General features: G+C 37.0%; 1 protein-coding gene across 1 annotated transcript in view; it reads left to right on the forward strand.

The window, feature by feature from the left end:
- Positions 1-2,345: 2,345 nt before the first annotated feature.
- The window catches only part of ACOX1 (acyl-CoA oxidase 1), a 175,493-nt gene continuing 162,443 nt past the window's right edge, over positions 2,346-15,395 (forward strand). The window contains exon 1 of the mRNA XM_090386493.1: positions 2,346-2,596. Within this exon, the coding sequence (XP_090242619.1) occupies positions 2,476-2,596 (121 nt within the window). The 5' untranslated portion in view covers positions 2,346-2,475. The remainder of the gene's footprint in view (positions 2,597-15,395) is intronic.

The raw sequence follows: 15,395 nt of genomic DNA on the forward strand, positions 1-15,395 counted from the left end.
ATGCCCACAATGAAGAGTTTGAAGCAGGCAGGGTTATGGTGTTGAACTGCTTATCGATTTTGGACTCGGTCTATTGGTTGTAGTGTGTGGACAAGTGTGTTATGTCTTATATACATAAGACAGGGGAACTTTATGTGAACTCCAGCGTGCTGCACAGTGATGATACATACTGTAAAATAGCTAGAAATGAGTGTAGTGGTATGTTGGTGAGTGTAGTGTTTTGTTAGTTTAGTTGTTTCTAGCCATTTTACTCCCCGGGAGCAACGATAATCAGGAAGGCTGCTCCTCAGTATTACCTTTCCACTCCACGAGGAGGTAGGCCACAACCGTTCATGCGCTGTCCTATCATGCAGATAGGACTAACGAATCCTGCACACACACACACACAGGAAGGCAGCAGCTAAACCTGTGAGCGCCAGCAATGCTGTGTCCCTGGGGGCCCAAACTGGAGACACCAGCAATCCTGCCTAAAAAAAGGCTAGAAAATCCCGCCCACAGACGACGACCAGTTAAAAAAATAAATAAATAAAAAAAATAATAATAAAATAAACCTTGGAAAAATAAAATTATAAATACAAATATTCTATAATTATATTTATATTATATATATTAATAATTATTGAATTATATTTATTAATAAATATTTAATGAATTATTTTAAATAAATATACATTTCTATAAATAAATTTTAAAAATAAAAATTTAATTAAAAAATATATAGATAAAACTCCAGACCTTGGGTGCTAGTCTATATTTCGACAAACGGACAGAAACAAAGCAGTGATTGGCAGGCACCACTCGCTGCTTTCTCCACCCACTGTCCTCCTAGGTTGATATGCCTATCTCCCCATTTGTCGCTGTTTTTAAATCAGGTATAAATACCCTCCTCGACGACACAAAACAATCAGAAAGAAAAAAACGCTTTTACAATAATCATCCAATCACGGAACTCGACCGTACAATCACTCCGTTCTACGACCACGCTCACTGCGCGGAGACAAGTGGTACCCAAATAATGGAGTTTACCCAAAAAATAAACTTTTTGCACTACAACCGTTGGTTATAGTACCAATAACCATCAAACCGTCTTGGACAATTCTACTCACTCTCTAGCAGCTCTATGGAAATCGGCCTGCCATGTTCCAGTACGATAATACTCCATCTATACAACTAGCAGTGTGGGCGCCTCTTTTGATGAAAACGAAATCTAAAAGGAACATATTGGAAATGCTCTGTTTTTAGCTTCATTTTGAAGATGAAAGAGAACTGCATTGCAGATATTGTCTAGAAGCCATAGAAGAGGAGCTTTTTCAATATGCTGCTCTTCTTCAGCCGAACTTGCGAGTACACAGAAGGAGCAATGGATACAAATTCCTGCTTTTGATAAATAAGGAGTTCGCGGAACACTGTTGACAAATAAGGAATTTGTCAACAGTGTTCCACGACGGATTGATGGTGCGATTGGGGCTAAGGCGGGCCTACACTTAAAGGCCGATGGGGGGAGGGGATTCATCACGTACAGTGCATCCGGACCCCAAATTCCCCTCAAGGGGCCTCCGAATCTAAGCAAGGGGAACTCCTCCTTGCTTTCCTTTTTCCCAAAATTAATCACTGGGATCTTGCCTACACCTTATTAATTTTTACATTAAAACGTGTGTTTCTCGAAACGTGACCATGTTCATATACTTGTAGTAGGATAGTGTACAGAATATATAAGATATTAAAATGTACGGTATCTCAGGTTACCCAAATATATCAAATCTTATATAAATTTTTAAGCAGTTAACATTTATATAAGATTTAAATAAGATAAAGTAATATATAAGATACATTATTACATATCTTATATATTATTATTTTGTATTTTTTAAAATCTTATATAAATTGGCTCAGAAATTATAACATATATTATCAAAAATAATATACACTGTATATATTTATATAAGATGGCCTTGAAAGTTTTCAGCGGCCATGACCCTAGGGGTGCGAGGCCCTCTGCTCTTGCCACACCCTTCGACGCCACATACTTTTGACTTTTAAAGTGAACAAAAATTCATCAAAAGATGCCTGAACGCCGATGCGGTTCGTCATAGACGTCGGTAACCTTCTGACTACGGTTCCGTTTCATACAATTTTCCATTTCGAATCCTGATTAACAGGATGTCTCCTGCTTTTAGTAGGACGTCGTCCCCATATGTGTTTTGAAGTACATCTTATGGTCAGTTTTGTGTATATATTTGGGAATATATACAGAAAATGTGACCGTGGCCTCGAAAACTATCGCTTTCCACTTTCCAGGTTCGTGAATAAGAAAATTAATGTCGACGTGACGTCTGTCTGACGTAATACGCTCACGTGCTAAGGACGCCCCGCTATCCGAAGGATGCATCAAACTTCCTGTTTAAGACAGCGAAGTTTCCGTGCCCATTGGGATCGGAGTTTCAAAAGAGGAAAGTTCGGTGTTGTTACGTTAACATGGCGAAAAGAGTAAACGAAGATTTGGCGAAGGAGCGAGTCGCCGCTTCATTTAGTGTCACAGAACTTACGAATCTTTTAGATGGAAATGTGGAGAAAACTAAAAGGCGAAAAGAACTGGGTAAGGATTTACGCCAAAAATATTTTTAATTTCTTGCATTTTATTTGATTACAATTATGCAATTAAATTTAATAGTGTGTGCATAGTACTAAACAGTCCTTACTACAGTAGATGTTTACGTCCTAAAGTTAAGGGTATCTGTGCATGTCTTTCTCACATACACGCACACATGCATATGACAAAATTATATATATTTATTTTATTTATTTTTTTACTTTCTAAACCTTGAAGTACTGCAGTTTTTCATTCGTCCAAAGCAGCATAACCAGGGCAAGGCAGCCTCATCAGGATTTTTTTGGGGTTCAAGCTTATCTTTTAGCACTGCTATTAAATGATCAAAGAGTTCCCCCCTCTTTGGACGGAAATCGCAGGGATTAAAGTTCATAACGTGATCGAAAATAATTTTATTCATTCCGCCCAGTGGCGGATTAAGGATAGTTGGGGCCCCTGGGCAGATTATATTTGGGGCCCCCCAAAAAATAATAATAATAAAAAAAAGAATAAAAAATAAATAAAAGTTAGGTGGCAAATAAATGAAATTTTGTACTTTTGAATTTTTTGCTTAAATTTTCGCTTAAATTAATCAAGATTTTTATGATGTTTACTGAAAACATTAATCTATTTTAAAACACTATAGGAAAATGTCTTGGCTTGGGGGGGCCCCCCAAAGCCTATCGCCCCTAGGCACGTGCCTCATTGCCTTAATGGGTAATCTGCCACTGATTCCGCCCCCCCCCTCTCTCTTTCTTTCTTTCTTACTTGCAGCAAAGCAGTCTTTTCTCAAAAATATAACCTACACAAAAGCAGTAATCAAATTTTAATTAATCTTGTTGAGAAAGCAGTAATAAATAATGTATAAAAGTATGATAAAAGCAGAATATGGAAGAAAGCTGTATATAGACAATAACTGCAGTCCAGTTCCATTTTATCTTCATTATTATCATCATTAGCCATATGGTGCAAGGAAGCCTGAGGCTATTGCTGCACCAGCCAAAAGAAAATTTCTCAGTTACCCTGAGAGAGAGAGAGAGAGAGAGAGAGAGAGGGAGCGAGGGAGGGGAATCACCAAGAAGAGAAAGAGAAGAATGAAGATATCCAGCTCAGGACCCTGGGTGTGTCAATCCCATACTCACCAGATGTGAGCCCCTGGGGTAAAAGTGAAATACTGTTAATTTGTTATTAGTGACCTAGTTTACCTTTTTTTATCAGTTCATGTAACATAGACATGTTATTGTAAAATAGTAAAGTAAATATCTAATAAATAAAGCCAAAGTGGAATAAAATCTTTTTAGTAGTTATCTTGATAAATTCAGTGAATACCCAATTTATATAGCGAATACAATTGAATGATTATTTCTGATCTATAGTATATAGCATTAGAGACCCAGTAGAACATTATATGCACGTATATAATCATATTCATGTACTTTTTTTTGATGAATATCAGCGATGAAGCTACGAATTTTTGGGCCACTGGATGAAATAACCATGTAGAGGCATTAGTAGGGATGAATTTAGGCTTTTAGGGACCTGAGGTGTCATCTCAATAAATGCCCTTCTCACAGAAATCTTCCAAAGGGAACCCTCCCCAGCTAGCAACTCGTGTGCCAGTGCATAAACCAGCCCATGGGCATTAGAAAAATAAGTGAACAATGTGATACATCCATGGGAAAGTCTTTTTCTGTGGTGTCCATTTTATAAATGCCCCCTGTTATTTTTGTTAATCCATCAATGAGTGCAATTCTCTCTGTATTTGTTAGTGATCTCTCAGTGGATATGTTACTTGCAAAGTGTGTAATCTTGGCATTGCATGGAATTGAGTGGCAGAGTATGAAATAAATTTCATAGATTGCCTAGACATTTTATATAGTGCCTAAGCAAAGTATGAATTAAACTTTTCTCTCATTGCCTTATGCTGTTATGTGAGTGAATCATAATTCCGGCTTTTATACAAGGGAAAAGGAGGTGTGAAGCAGAAATAATAATATAAATTATTCATTTATTTTATATTTCATTTTAACTTGTAGTTCTCAACTTTTATGTAACGGCATATATGGGAAGTACCCCAGCCACCCATAACACATTCATTTTACCAACAAGGTGTGGAGGGGGTACTATCCCCACCTGTCCTTGTATGGTGGTTGGGAAATGTGATTCACTTACATAATATCATAGTCCAATGAAAGAAAAGGTTATTTCAACTGTGATTAATCTTAGGTAGTATTTCTCCTCTTGCCCTTGTATAAAAAAATTGGGAACTCTGATTCGCTTACATAACATATATCGTAGGGTGATTGTAGCTTCAATGCACATCTAGCTAAAATAAAGTTTATTTCATACTTAGAATTAGTAGTGGAAAATGATGCAAGAAAGCAAGCTTATACAGCATCAGCCAAAAAAAAAAAAAAAAAAAAAAAACCACTTCCCATTTCACCTATTCATTCCCTCCAATAGTTTGTCTAGTTCGTACTTGAATTTATTTAAGCATTAGACTTCCACAGCAACAGATGGAAGTTTGTTCCAGCAATCAACCACCTATTGGCTAAAGGCATACTTCTGCACATCTATTCTGCAACTGTCCTTCCTCAATTTGAATTTATGTCCCCTCGTGTAGTCTGAACAAGAGGAAGAATCCCATCAGCATTGAGCTTGCTCAATCCATTTCAATGTGTCAATTTCAGATCACCTTGCAGGTGCCTAGGCTCCAGACACTGCAATTTGCAGAACTGAAGCCTTTCTTAGTAAGAGCACCTCTTTGTTCCCCTCACCAATCTCATTGCCCTTATCTGTGCTCGTTCCTACAGCTCTACATCCTAAAATGAGGCTTCCAGACCTGTATGCAGTACTCAAGATGTGGCCTGACCATTGCCTTATACAAGGGGTGATCATTTAATTTGCAGACTGGTGCAAGATCTTATCTTAATTGTCATCATCTGAATCTTCTGTGGATTTCTTCTTATTGAAATACTTTCCCTTGAAATTTATGCACTTTTGCCACCGGCGTACCCACGCATTAAATGCTTCTTGCAAGCCAATTTTTGAAAGACTGCGAAGTGCTTCTGTTGCTCTGTGAGCATCATTGTCGGACACGAAACACTTGCCTGTCACAGTTTTCTTCAGATGTGAAAACAGGAGGCGCCTCCGTAGCCAGGTGGGAAGGAGCAGCAGTGCGTAGCACACGCTTCTGGATTAGACCGGGGTTCGAGCCCGTCACCACCAAATACGGAGGATGCGTAAAGGTCAGGGAATGACCACCGCATATCCCGGAGCAATATGGCCTTAGTTGCTAATGCTCCTAAAAACCAAATAACTAACTAACTGAAAACAGGAAGAAATCACATGAGTCTAAGTGCGGTGAATAAGGGGGAATGTGGCAGAACCTTGGCACCTATGACAGTAATCACTAGCTGCACAATATTAGTCATATGGGGCCTGGAATTGCCTCGATGGAGAAACCCACTTCACACCGGAAAGTTCTTGACATTTTTACGAATGGTGCGGTGAATTTTGATTTGGAGAAACTTGGAGTATGCTTCCTTATTCATAGTTGTTCCATGAGGCACAAAACGTGTAACAAGAATGTCTTATATCAAAAAACACAAGAACCATTTGTTTGTCAGCTGAATGAGAAGGTCAAAATTTCTTAGGTCCAGGTGAATCAGAATGCATCCACTCATTCGACTGTTATTTTGTCTCTGGATCATAGTGAAAAATCCAAGTTTCATCACAAGTCACTATTCAGTTTAAGAAGTTTTGATGCTGTGTTTCAAAATGATCATTCATTTCTTTGCATAAGTCTACTCTTTGCTGTTTTTGTCCTGGAGTCAAATTGTGTGGAATGAAGCGGGCACATATTTGCGACATTTTCAGATAATCTTTCGTAATATCGGGAGTACTGCCATATGAAATGGACATTCTAACAGCTAATTCATGAAGTGTAATTCACCTGTCTTCATCCAAGATTTCCTGGGCTTTTGCAATTTGCTCAGGAGTTGTTGAGAAGGAAGGCTGACCAGGTCTTGGGCCCTCTGCAACAGACTCGTGGCCTTCGCTGAATTGCTTGTGTCATTTAAATATGGCTGTCCTACCAAGACACTCGTTACCATGCACTTCATCTATCTCTTTAACTGTTTCCAATATATATATGTGTCTAACACAATAATGAATCACATATCACTGTACAATCTGTGTCCGACACGATACTTGCTTCAAAACGATTGTCAGTAACACGTGGCTAAAAAAAATCTCTCTTCATGCAATACTAGCTCAACAAGTACTGGCATGTGCACACAGAGTCTGCTCAGTAGTGATCAGGGAGAGCACCTCTAGTGGCACTTATGGAAAGTTCACGCGGTAAAATTGTTCCAGTCCGCAAATTAAATGATCACCACCTCCTTATCCCTGCTAGCAAAATTCCTATATATCATTGACAAAACCCGATGAGCTGTCCTGGCAATTAACACCAGGTCTTTTTCATTTTCCACTACCCTCGAGTGTAGTACTGCACAGTTGTTACATTACTCTGGGGTTACTGCTAACCATATGCAGTACTTTGCATTTTTCAATGTTATAATTCAGTTGCCTCCTCTCAGCTCATCTACCCAGCTTTTTTAAATCCCTTTGCAACAGTTTATCGTTGTTACTGTCATTAACAACCCTATCAACCTTTCTGTATCATCTGCAAACTTGGACATTAAGCCTGATATACCTTCATCAATGTTATTGATAAATACAGAAAATAACAATGGTTACAACAGCGAACCCTGGGGGACTCCACTAATAACATTAGTCCATGAAGAGCAGTGTCCATTGATTACCACACACTGGCTTCTCCAACTTAATCATCTCTTTATTCGTAGCAGCAACTTGCTATTAATGCCAAACTGCTCCAATTTATACAGCAGTCTTTTATGTGCATCAGTAGCAAAAGCTTTCCCGAAATGCAAGTATATGATATCAAAATTACTTTTTTGCATCCAGTTCCTTTGTGACCACATCGTAATATGTTTAGGCTGCATTTTGAGTTCTGTATACAGGTCTGGAGGCCTCACATTAGGAAGGATATAGATCTGCTGGAACAGGTGAAGAGAAGGGCAACCAGATTGAATCAAAGGATTCTCTTACCTAGAAAGGCTTCAGTTCTGTGAATTGCAGCGTCTCGAGATTAGGTACCTGCAGGGAGATTGAGTAAGCTGAATGTTAATGGCATTCTTCCACTTGCTGAGACTGTACACATAGGGGGCCATAAATTTAAGTTGAGGAAGGATGGTTGCAGGATAGATTTACAGAAGTTTTCCTTCAGTAAGCTGGTGGTTGATCGTTGGAACAGGCTTCCATCTGTTGTGAAAGTGGATGTGTAGAATAAATTCAAAGGAGAACTAGACAAATTCTTGGAGGGTATGGATGGGTGAATTTTTTTTTTTCTGATGCTATATAAGCTTGCTTTCGTGCATCATTTGCCATTACTACTACTACTAATATCCAATCAGATTGGTCAGACAAGATTTCCCCTTAATAAACCGATGCTTTGTCTGAAGTATGATTGCAGCTTTGTCTAGATGATCCTGCATCACTTCTTTTACCAGTGGCTCCATTATTTTCCCTGGAACAGGAGTTAAAGTAACAGGTCTGTAATTACTCATGTCACCCTTTGATCTCCCCTTGTGAATTGGGGATACATTTAAATATCTTCAATCCATGGGATCTTCCCTGAATCCAAGGATGCCCTCATAATTTTGGCTAAGAGTATGCTAACTTACTTTGCTGCCCTCCCTACTTTGCCCAGAATGCCTAGGAATTATATATATTGCAGATATTGTATAGAATGTCTAGGAAATGTGTAGAATGATTCTACACTATGCTGGCAAGTGATATACTGTTCCTGATTATGGCCATACTGACCAAGAATCTTTCTGTGAAGTAGAATTGTGCAGATATTTATTTGTGATATAAAAGGAGTCCATTGAATTTTCACACTTTGAGTCATAATTCCTGTGGGTTTTTTTTTTTAACTTAGCTCCTTTTGATTTTCTCTTAGTTCCATTATAACTTATTTTCTCTTAATGATAATAAATAAAAAAGAAATACAGTAACACCCATTTTGTTGTTGTTGTTGTTACCTGATGTTCTCTTATTAGTTTTATACTGTTACTGACACTACTGTAATAAACAGATAAAAATCTGATACACAAATATATCAAAGCTGCACTCCTGTTTCCTAGGAAATTAAAATTAGTATCAGTGCTTGGAATGGATGCTGGGGAATTGTTCATGTTTGTCTTTTACATTGTCAATGCCATGTATATGCTTTAAACTGCTTCTTATTACCTTCACTTATTATCCTGATGAGCATTTCATTTCATAAAATTTTCCATTTTAAATCCAGACTAAATGCTGGCAGCCATAATTTCAAATAGTGATAGAACAGTAGGATTGAAGAAAGTAAAAGAAATTGGTAACCAATCAAGCAGGTTGGCTCCAAACTCAAAATTATATTTTAAAGTTCAGTGTTTTATTACCTCTATTGCTGTTTTTTGTGTATTTATAGTGAATTAATTGGGATTAAAGTGAAGGACCCTGATGAAATCTTTAAGGTAGTTTGCTTTTTTCAAATTCCATTGCTGTGAAAACATGTTTCTTATTTTATGAAATATTTGTAAAATAAGAAACTGGTCCCACTGATCCCTGGCTCATAAAATGCCACAGAAACAGATGTGAAGGCCCCAGATACTAAGTAGTATAATAATAAAATGATTTATTGAGAAAAAATTTTTTCAAAGCTTGTTCAATTTTAAAAGATTTCCTTATGTTCCTATTAATTAATAGTAAACTTATTCTTACAAAGACCATGGATTTAGACCTTTAGACCAGGGATTCTCAATGGAGGCAAAAATTTTTTTGGGGGGTGAAAAAATCATGGGTATTACAATGGCTTGTGGCCCTCCAAAGTTCAACCCTACCCGACAACATCTTATTCCTTAATATTTAATTTCTCTCATTGGATTTCCTTTTCCCCCTGAGACAACTGATTTTTAACATAGAGGTATATTATATTAGGAATGAGTGAGAAATTTTGATAAAAGGAAGATAGTGGGCATGATTTAATTCAACCACCTTTGCTTTTCATAGGCATTAAATGCCTAAGTGCTTTCAGAGGTAATGTCTCCGCAATCCTTGGTGTTTATGCCTTTCTGACAGCTGCAACCTTGGCAGCAGTGTGGTGGGTGGTTTATTTATTTATTCTTTTGTTTCATTGGTCAATATATGAGGTATGGATGGGATGAGGAAATGTTTCAGTCTATTGTTTCTACTTTCTAAGCGACAATTAGTATTCATTTATTATTCCTCAGTGGAAGTTGTTTATTTTTGATCCACAGTGCTTTTGTGAGTGACATGGGCTATGAGAGTTAAAAAAAAAATTGTTAAATTAAATAAAGTTTTTTTTAAGAGTTAAATAAAACCATCTGGCTTATGGTTTTATTGAAAGCCCATTCAACTCAAGACAGTCTGTGTGTCTTGTGTATTAGTTTTTTTTAAAATTTATATTGTAATAGTTTTGTTATAGTTAATTGTAATAGTTTTTTTAGAATTTTGAGCAATGTAAAGCTGTTACTTTCTTATTTAAGAAGAACACACAAACAAATGACGATGGAATGATTGCATCTTATAAAATTGCAGAAATCATTGCAAAAACTGGTAGTGCTCATACAGTTTCTGAGACTGCATTAGAGATTGTAATTTCAAAGTGATGCATCAAAATCCTTCCAGTATTTTAAAAGCATTGCAATTGAATAACGATTCAATTCGAAGACAAATTGATAAGATGTCAGTTAACATTGAAGAGCAGCTAACTGACAAACTAAAAACGAGAAAATTTTCTATTCAGTTACTGACAATAAGGTCCTTCTAATGGCATACCTTCTTTATTTCGATGATGATTGTAAATTGCAAGAAGAGATGTTGTTTGTAAAATCTATAGAAACTGACTGTACTGGAGCATCCATTTTTGCTGCTGTAAAAACATGGTTTGGTGAAAAACAAGTACCATTGGAAAATTTGGTATCCTGTGAAAAAATTTTTTTTTGGAAGACAAAGGTTTTATAGCCCACCTAAAGGAAGTTATGTCCCAAAGTTCTTGCAATACACTAACTACATTGTGCACTGACATTGTCTAGTTGCAAAAACATTAGTCCAATTCTTTATCAATCTCTCAGTATAGTTATTAAAATCCTCAATAAAATAAAGTCACATAGCAAATATTGACTCCCTTTTCAGAAAATTTTGTGTTGATAATGAAGAGCAGTATGTGAGGCTTCTTTTACATACAGAAGTCAGATGGCTTTCTCAAGGAAACTGAAACCTTTTTGATACAATAATTATTTTTTTAGAAAGTGAAGGAGACAGATTTAGGAAAGGAGATAAACAAAAACAACATATACTATATGGCTTGGATTTTTAGAAAACTTAATGAAGTATCACTTCAACTTCAAGGGAAATTAATTATGGTGATAGACTGCAAATGCATATTAAGAGCCTTCACTGAAAAATTGGAAATATTTGAGAACAGTTTAATGAGAAAACAATTTCATGGTATGCAAGAGTTAGCTGAAATCAATGACTCTCTCACTGAGAATGATTTTAAGAATTATTCAGATCATTTGTGTTCTTTAAAAGGTGAAATGAAAAATAGATTTTCAGATTTATTTTCTTTTGAAGTGAAGCCATGGATATTAGATCTAATTGGATGCCATTCCAGGGCTGCTAGTGAAGAAATTCAAGAACTCGTTGAATTAAAATGTAATGAAGAATGCAAATATAAATTCAAAAAGGGTGGAATGGTTGAGTTGTGGGGATCGAAAACAACTAAACTTCTTTATCCAACAATATGGTCTGAAGTGGCCAAAGTATTTCTTTGTTTTCCAACATCTTATATGTCATTTATTTTGTTTTCCTTTGTTTATATTTTTTTTTACTGAACTTTAGTTCAGTAAATAAAATATAAACAAAGGAAAGAAACAGAATTGATATATGTTCAAGAGGAGACATTAGAATTAAACTTACTAACATCATACTGAACATTGAACTTTTAGCTAGGAGGCATTGAGCTCAGGGATCCCACTGAATAAAAAGAGTAAATATAAAGTATTTTCTTGTTTAAAATTTCATGGAGTGCGATTAGGAAAAAAAATTGTCTAAATAAGCCCTTAAGGGGGCGATAATTAAAAAAAAGGTTGAGAAACACTGCTTTAGACTAACATACTAGCTTTTAAACCACTTGGTCACTCCAGTGACACTGCTCCTGCATCCCTGTGGTGTGGCTATTCAATTTTAAAAGTTTTCCTTATGTTCCTATTAATTAATAGTAAACTTATTCTTACGAATTTTAAGTTTTAGAATGAAAGATCATCTTTCTTTTTTCCCTTTAGACTAACACACTAACTTTTAAACCACATGGTTACTTCAATGACACTGCTTCTGCTTCCCCTGTGTTGTCTGGAAATATGGGAGAAGAAATCCACTCTCCCAGGGCTGAAAAGAAAAAAAATGGATAACAATATATTTCCACCTTTAGAGCTGTTGAGCTCAAGACTAGGACAAATGGCATTGGAAATAACTTTTTCAATGCCTCACTAAGAGACACCAGCATTCCTCATTTTGTACTCTCTATCAGACCAACCTCTGAGTAAACTGTCTCCCTTCCTTGTGCAGGAATGTATCAAGCTGCTGCAAAAAGGAAAATGTAAACACAGCAATTACTGGTTGAATCAGGAATGTACAGATGCTAAATAGCAAAAAAACAAAAAAAAGAGCTTAATTTGTTTCCCCAATTCCCTACAAACAGTAATCTCATTAACTTTAAAAGATTCAAAGCCAAGTTCTGCCAAATAAGAAGAAGAAAAAAAAAGATGGCCTGGATTAGTTTTTCCTCAACTATTAACAAGAACACAGAGAGTAGACTCATCTGGAGGAAATTTCAAACACTGAATGGCAAATACGTGCAGTCCTCAGCCTTAATACTAAACTGGAAAGGGCAGGAGCTATCCTCACTGGCAGATATAGCAAATGATAGCTAAATCATTTGCTGTATATTGGCAGTAACCTCTTACAACCTGATCTTTCAATAAATTGAGGCATCTGCAGAACAGCATCAAATCAACTTTACTGCTATGGTATCACACTCATACAACCAGCCATTCACATCAACAGAACTTTTAGAAACTCTTAATAAAACATGCATACACTTAAATATAAAGGATGCAAGAATATTTGCCGATGCAATTGAGGCAGTGTTAGGTGGATTGGAAAACTGTTAGCATGGGGGGTGGGGTTCACAGACTAATAGATTAAGAGTAGCCGCAGGGAGAGGTGGAAATGATTCTTGCACTGCTTCTATTGGAATGAGCAGCAGACTAGAAAGTAAGTTGCTGGGAGTCATTATGAAACAAGTAAATACATGGGCTGTGTTAGGGTAACTAAGAGTAAGAACAGGCGCATGTATACTTGCATGTACACCACTGTTAGGAGTATAGTAAATAAATTTGATGAATTTGAAGTACTGCCAAGACATTTCACACTGTTGCGCATTGAAGACTATTGTACAAATTGGAGCAGAATGGTATTAAGGGTAAGTTGCTACAATGGATAAAAGGATGGTTAAATGGGAGAAGACAGAGGGTGGTAATCAATGGGTGCTGCTCTTTGTGGACTAATGTTATTAGTGGAGTCCCACAGGGTTCAGTATTGGGTCCACTGTTGTTTTGTATATTTATCAATGATATTGATGAAGGTATATCAGGCTTAGTGTCGAAGTTTGCAGATGATACAAAGGTTGGCAGGGTTGTTAATGACAGTAATGGCAGTGTGTTACTGCAACAGGATCTAGATAATTTGGGCAGATGGGCTAAGAAGTGGCAACTGAAGTTTAACCTTGACAAATGCAAAGTACTGCATATGGGTAGAAGTAACCCGAGAGAAAAGTACCAACTGTGTGGTACTACACTTAAGGTGGTAGAAAATGAAAAAAGACCTGGGAGTAATTGTGCAGTCAGATATGAAGTTTTCTGAGCAATGCAGACAGGCTGCCAGGGCAGGTCATAGGGTTTTGTCAATGATATATAGGAATTTTGCTAGCAGGGAAAAGGAGGTGATTGTTCCTCTGTATAAGGCAATGGTCAGGCCACACCTTGAGTATTGCGTACAGGTCTGGAGGCCTCATTTTAGGAAGGATGATGATTTGTTTGAGCGTGTACAGAGAAGGGCAACAAGATTTGGTGAGGGGAATGAAGGGATCCTCCTACCAAGAGGCTTAAGTTCTGCAAATTGCAGTGGCTGGAAACTAGGCACCTGCATGGTGATCTGATTGAGGTGTATAAGGCCTTGAATGGGTTGAGCACACTGAATTCTGATGGGATCCTTCCACTTGTTCAGATTACAAACCTAAGGGGTCATAAATTCAAATTAAGAAAAGACAGATGTAGAATAGATGTGCGGAAATTTGCCTTTAGCCAGCGGGTGGTTAATTGCTGTAATAAACTTCCATCTGTCGTTGTGGAAGTTGATAGGTTGAATAAATTTAATGAGGAACTGGACAGGCATTTGGAGGGAAAGGCATGATTTTTTTTTTTTTTTTTGGCTGATGCTGCATAAGCTCATACAATTGCTTTCTTGCATCACATGCCACTACTACTACTATTACATCAAAGGTGGATACTGTTGGAATATCAGAGATGTGGTGTCACACAGATATAAGGAATGGAATTGGAATTTGAGGTGTACAGAAAGGATAAACAGGATAGAAAGGGAGGAGGGGTTATGCTGTTAGTTAAGAAACACAAAGTCTAAGGAAGTGCATCTAGTTGACATGGGTGGACAGTGCAATTTTGAGTCAGTTTGGTGTGACATAAGCACTGCGAAAGCAAAATTGAGAGTAGGAGTGCATTATTGGCCTAATGACTGATGAGTATAATGAACAACTGTACAGAGAAATAGTGGGCCAGTAAATCAGATTGTCTTATAATAGGGGATTTTAATTTCCCAGATATTGACTGAAACTTGTGGTTGGTCACTCGCACACTAGCGAGGCTTTTGTGGTTTTATTGGATGATTGTTTTCTCCAGCAGCATGTTCGAGAGGCAACCAGAGGGAATAATACTCTTGATCTGATTACACTAGCCAACACAATTTTTACCTTCAAGAACTTAAATGCTGTTTTTAACCAATTTTTATGCTTAGATTTCGAAAATCACCCTGATAGTGTCACATCCCATCACAGTTATTAAATATAGAAGGAGTTATGTTTTACCAAAATATGCTAGTTTTGCATAATCTAGCCATTAATGTATGATGTACTGATTTATTTTATTCTCTTAATTTTAGCAATTGATTCTGACCTCGGTTTTCTTATGACAAACACGATCAGACTTCTACTGGTGGTTCTTAGGTTCAGGTATTTTTGGTGAGGATTTTTGTAGGCTGTGCAAAGGTTTTCCAAGTATTAACTGATTGCGACATGTTCTCAGGGTCATAAATCTATCCTCCAAACATAAACATCCCCTCAAGAGTAGGAGAGTATATATAGCCCACGACACTGCCGTAGCAGTAAAATAATTTCTGGCTCTACCTACTGATTCTCAGATATTTTTACTTGCAGTGTGTTCACACGAATAGAACTAGTAAGTTGCCACGTTTGTGTACTGTGTAGTGATAAAAATTGAATGTGTTATTTTCATATTGTAGTGTTCAAAATTGAATTTAAGTTTTCAGAAATTCATTTAGTGCTACAAAGACTAAGCGGACAGAG

The sequence above is a fragment of the Mastigoproctus giganteus genome, chromosome 12 (assembly GCF_048544385.1).
Source record: "Mastigoproctus giganteus isolate SK-2022 chromosome 12, ASM4854438v1, whole genome shotgun sequence".
NCBI lineage: Eukaryota > Metazoa > Arthropoda > Arachnida > Uropygi > Thelyphonidae > Mastigoproctus > Mastigoproctus giganteus.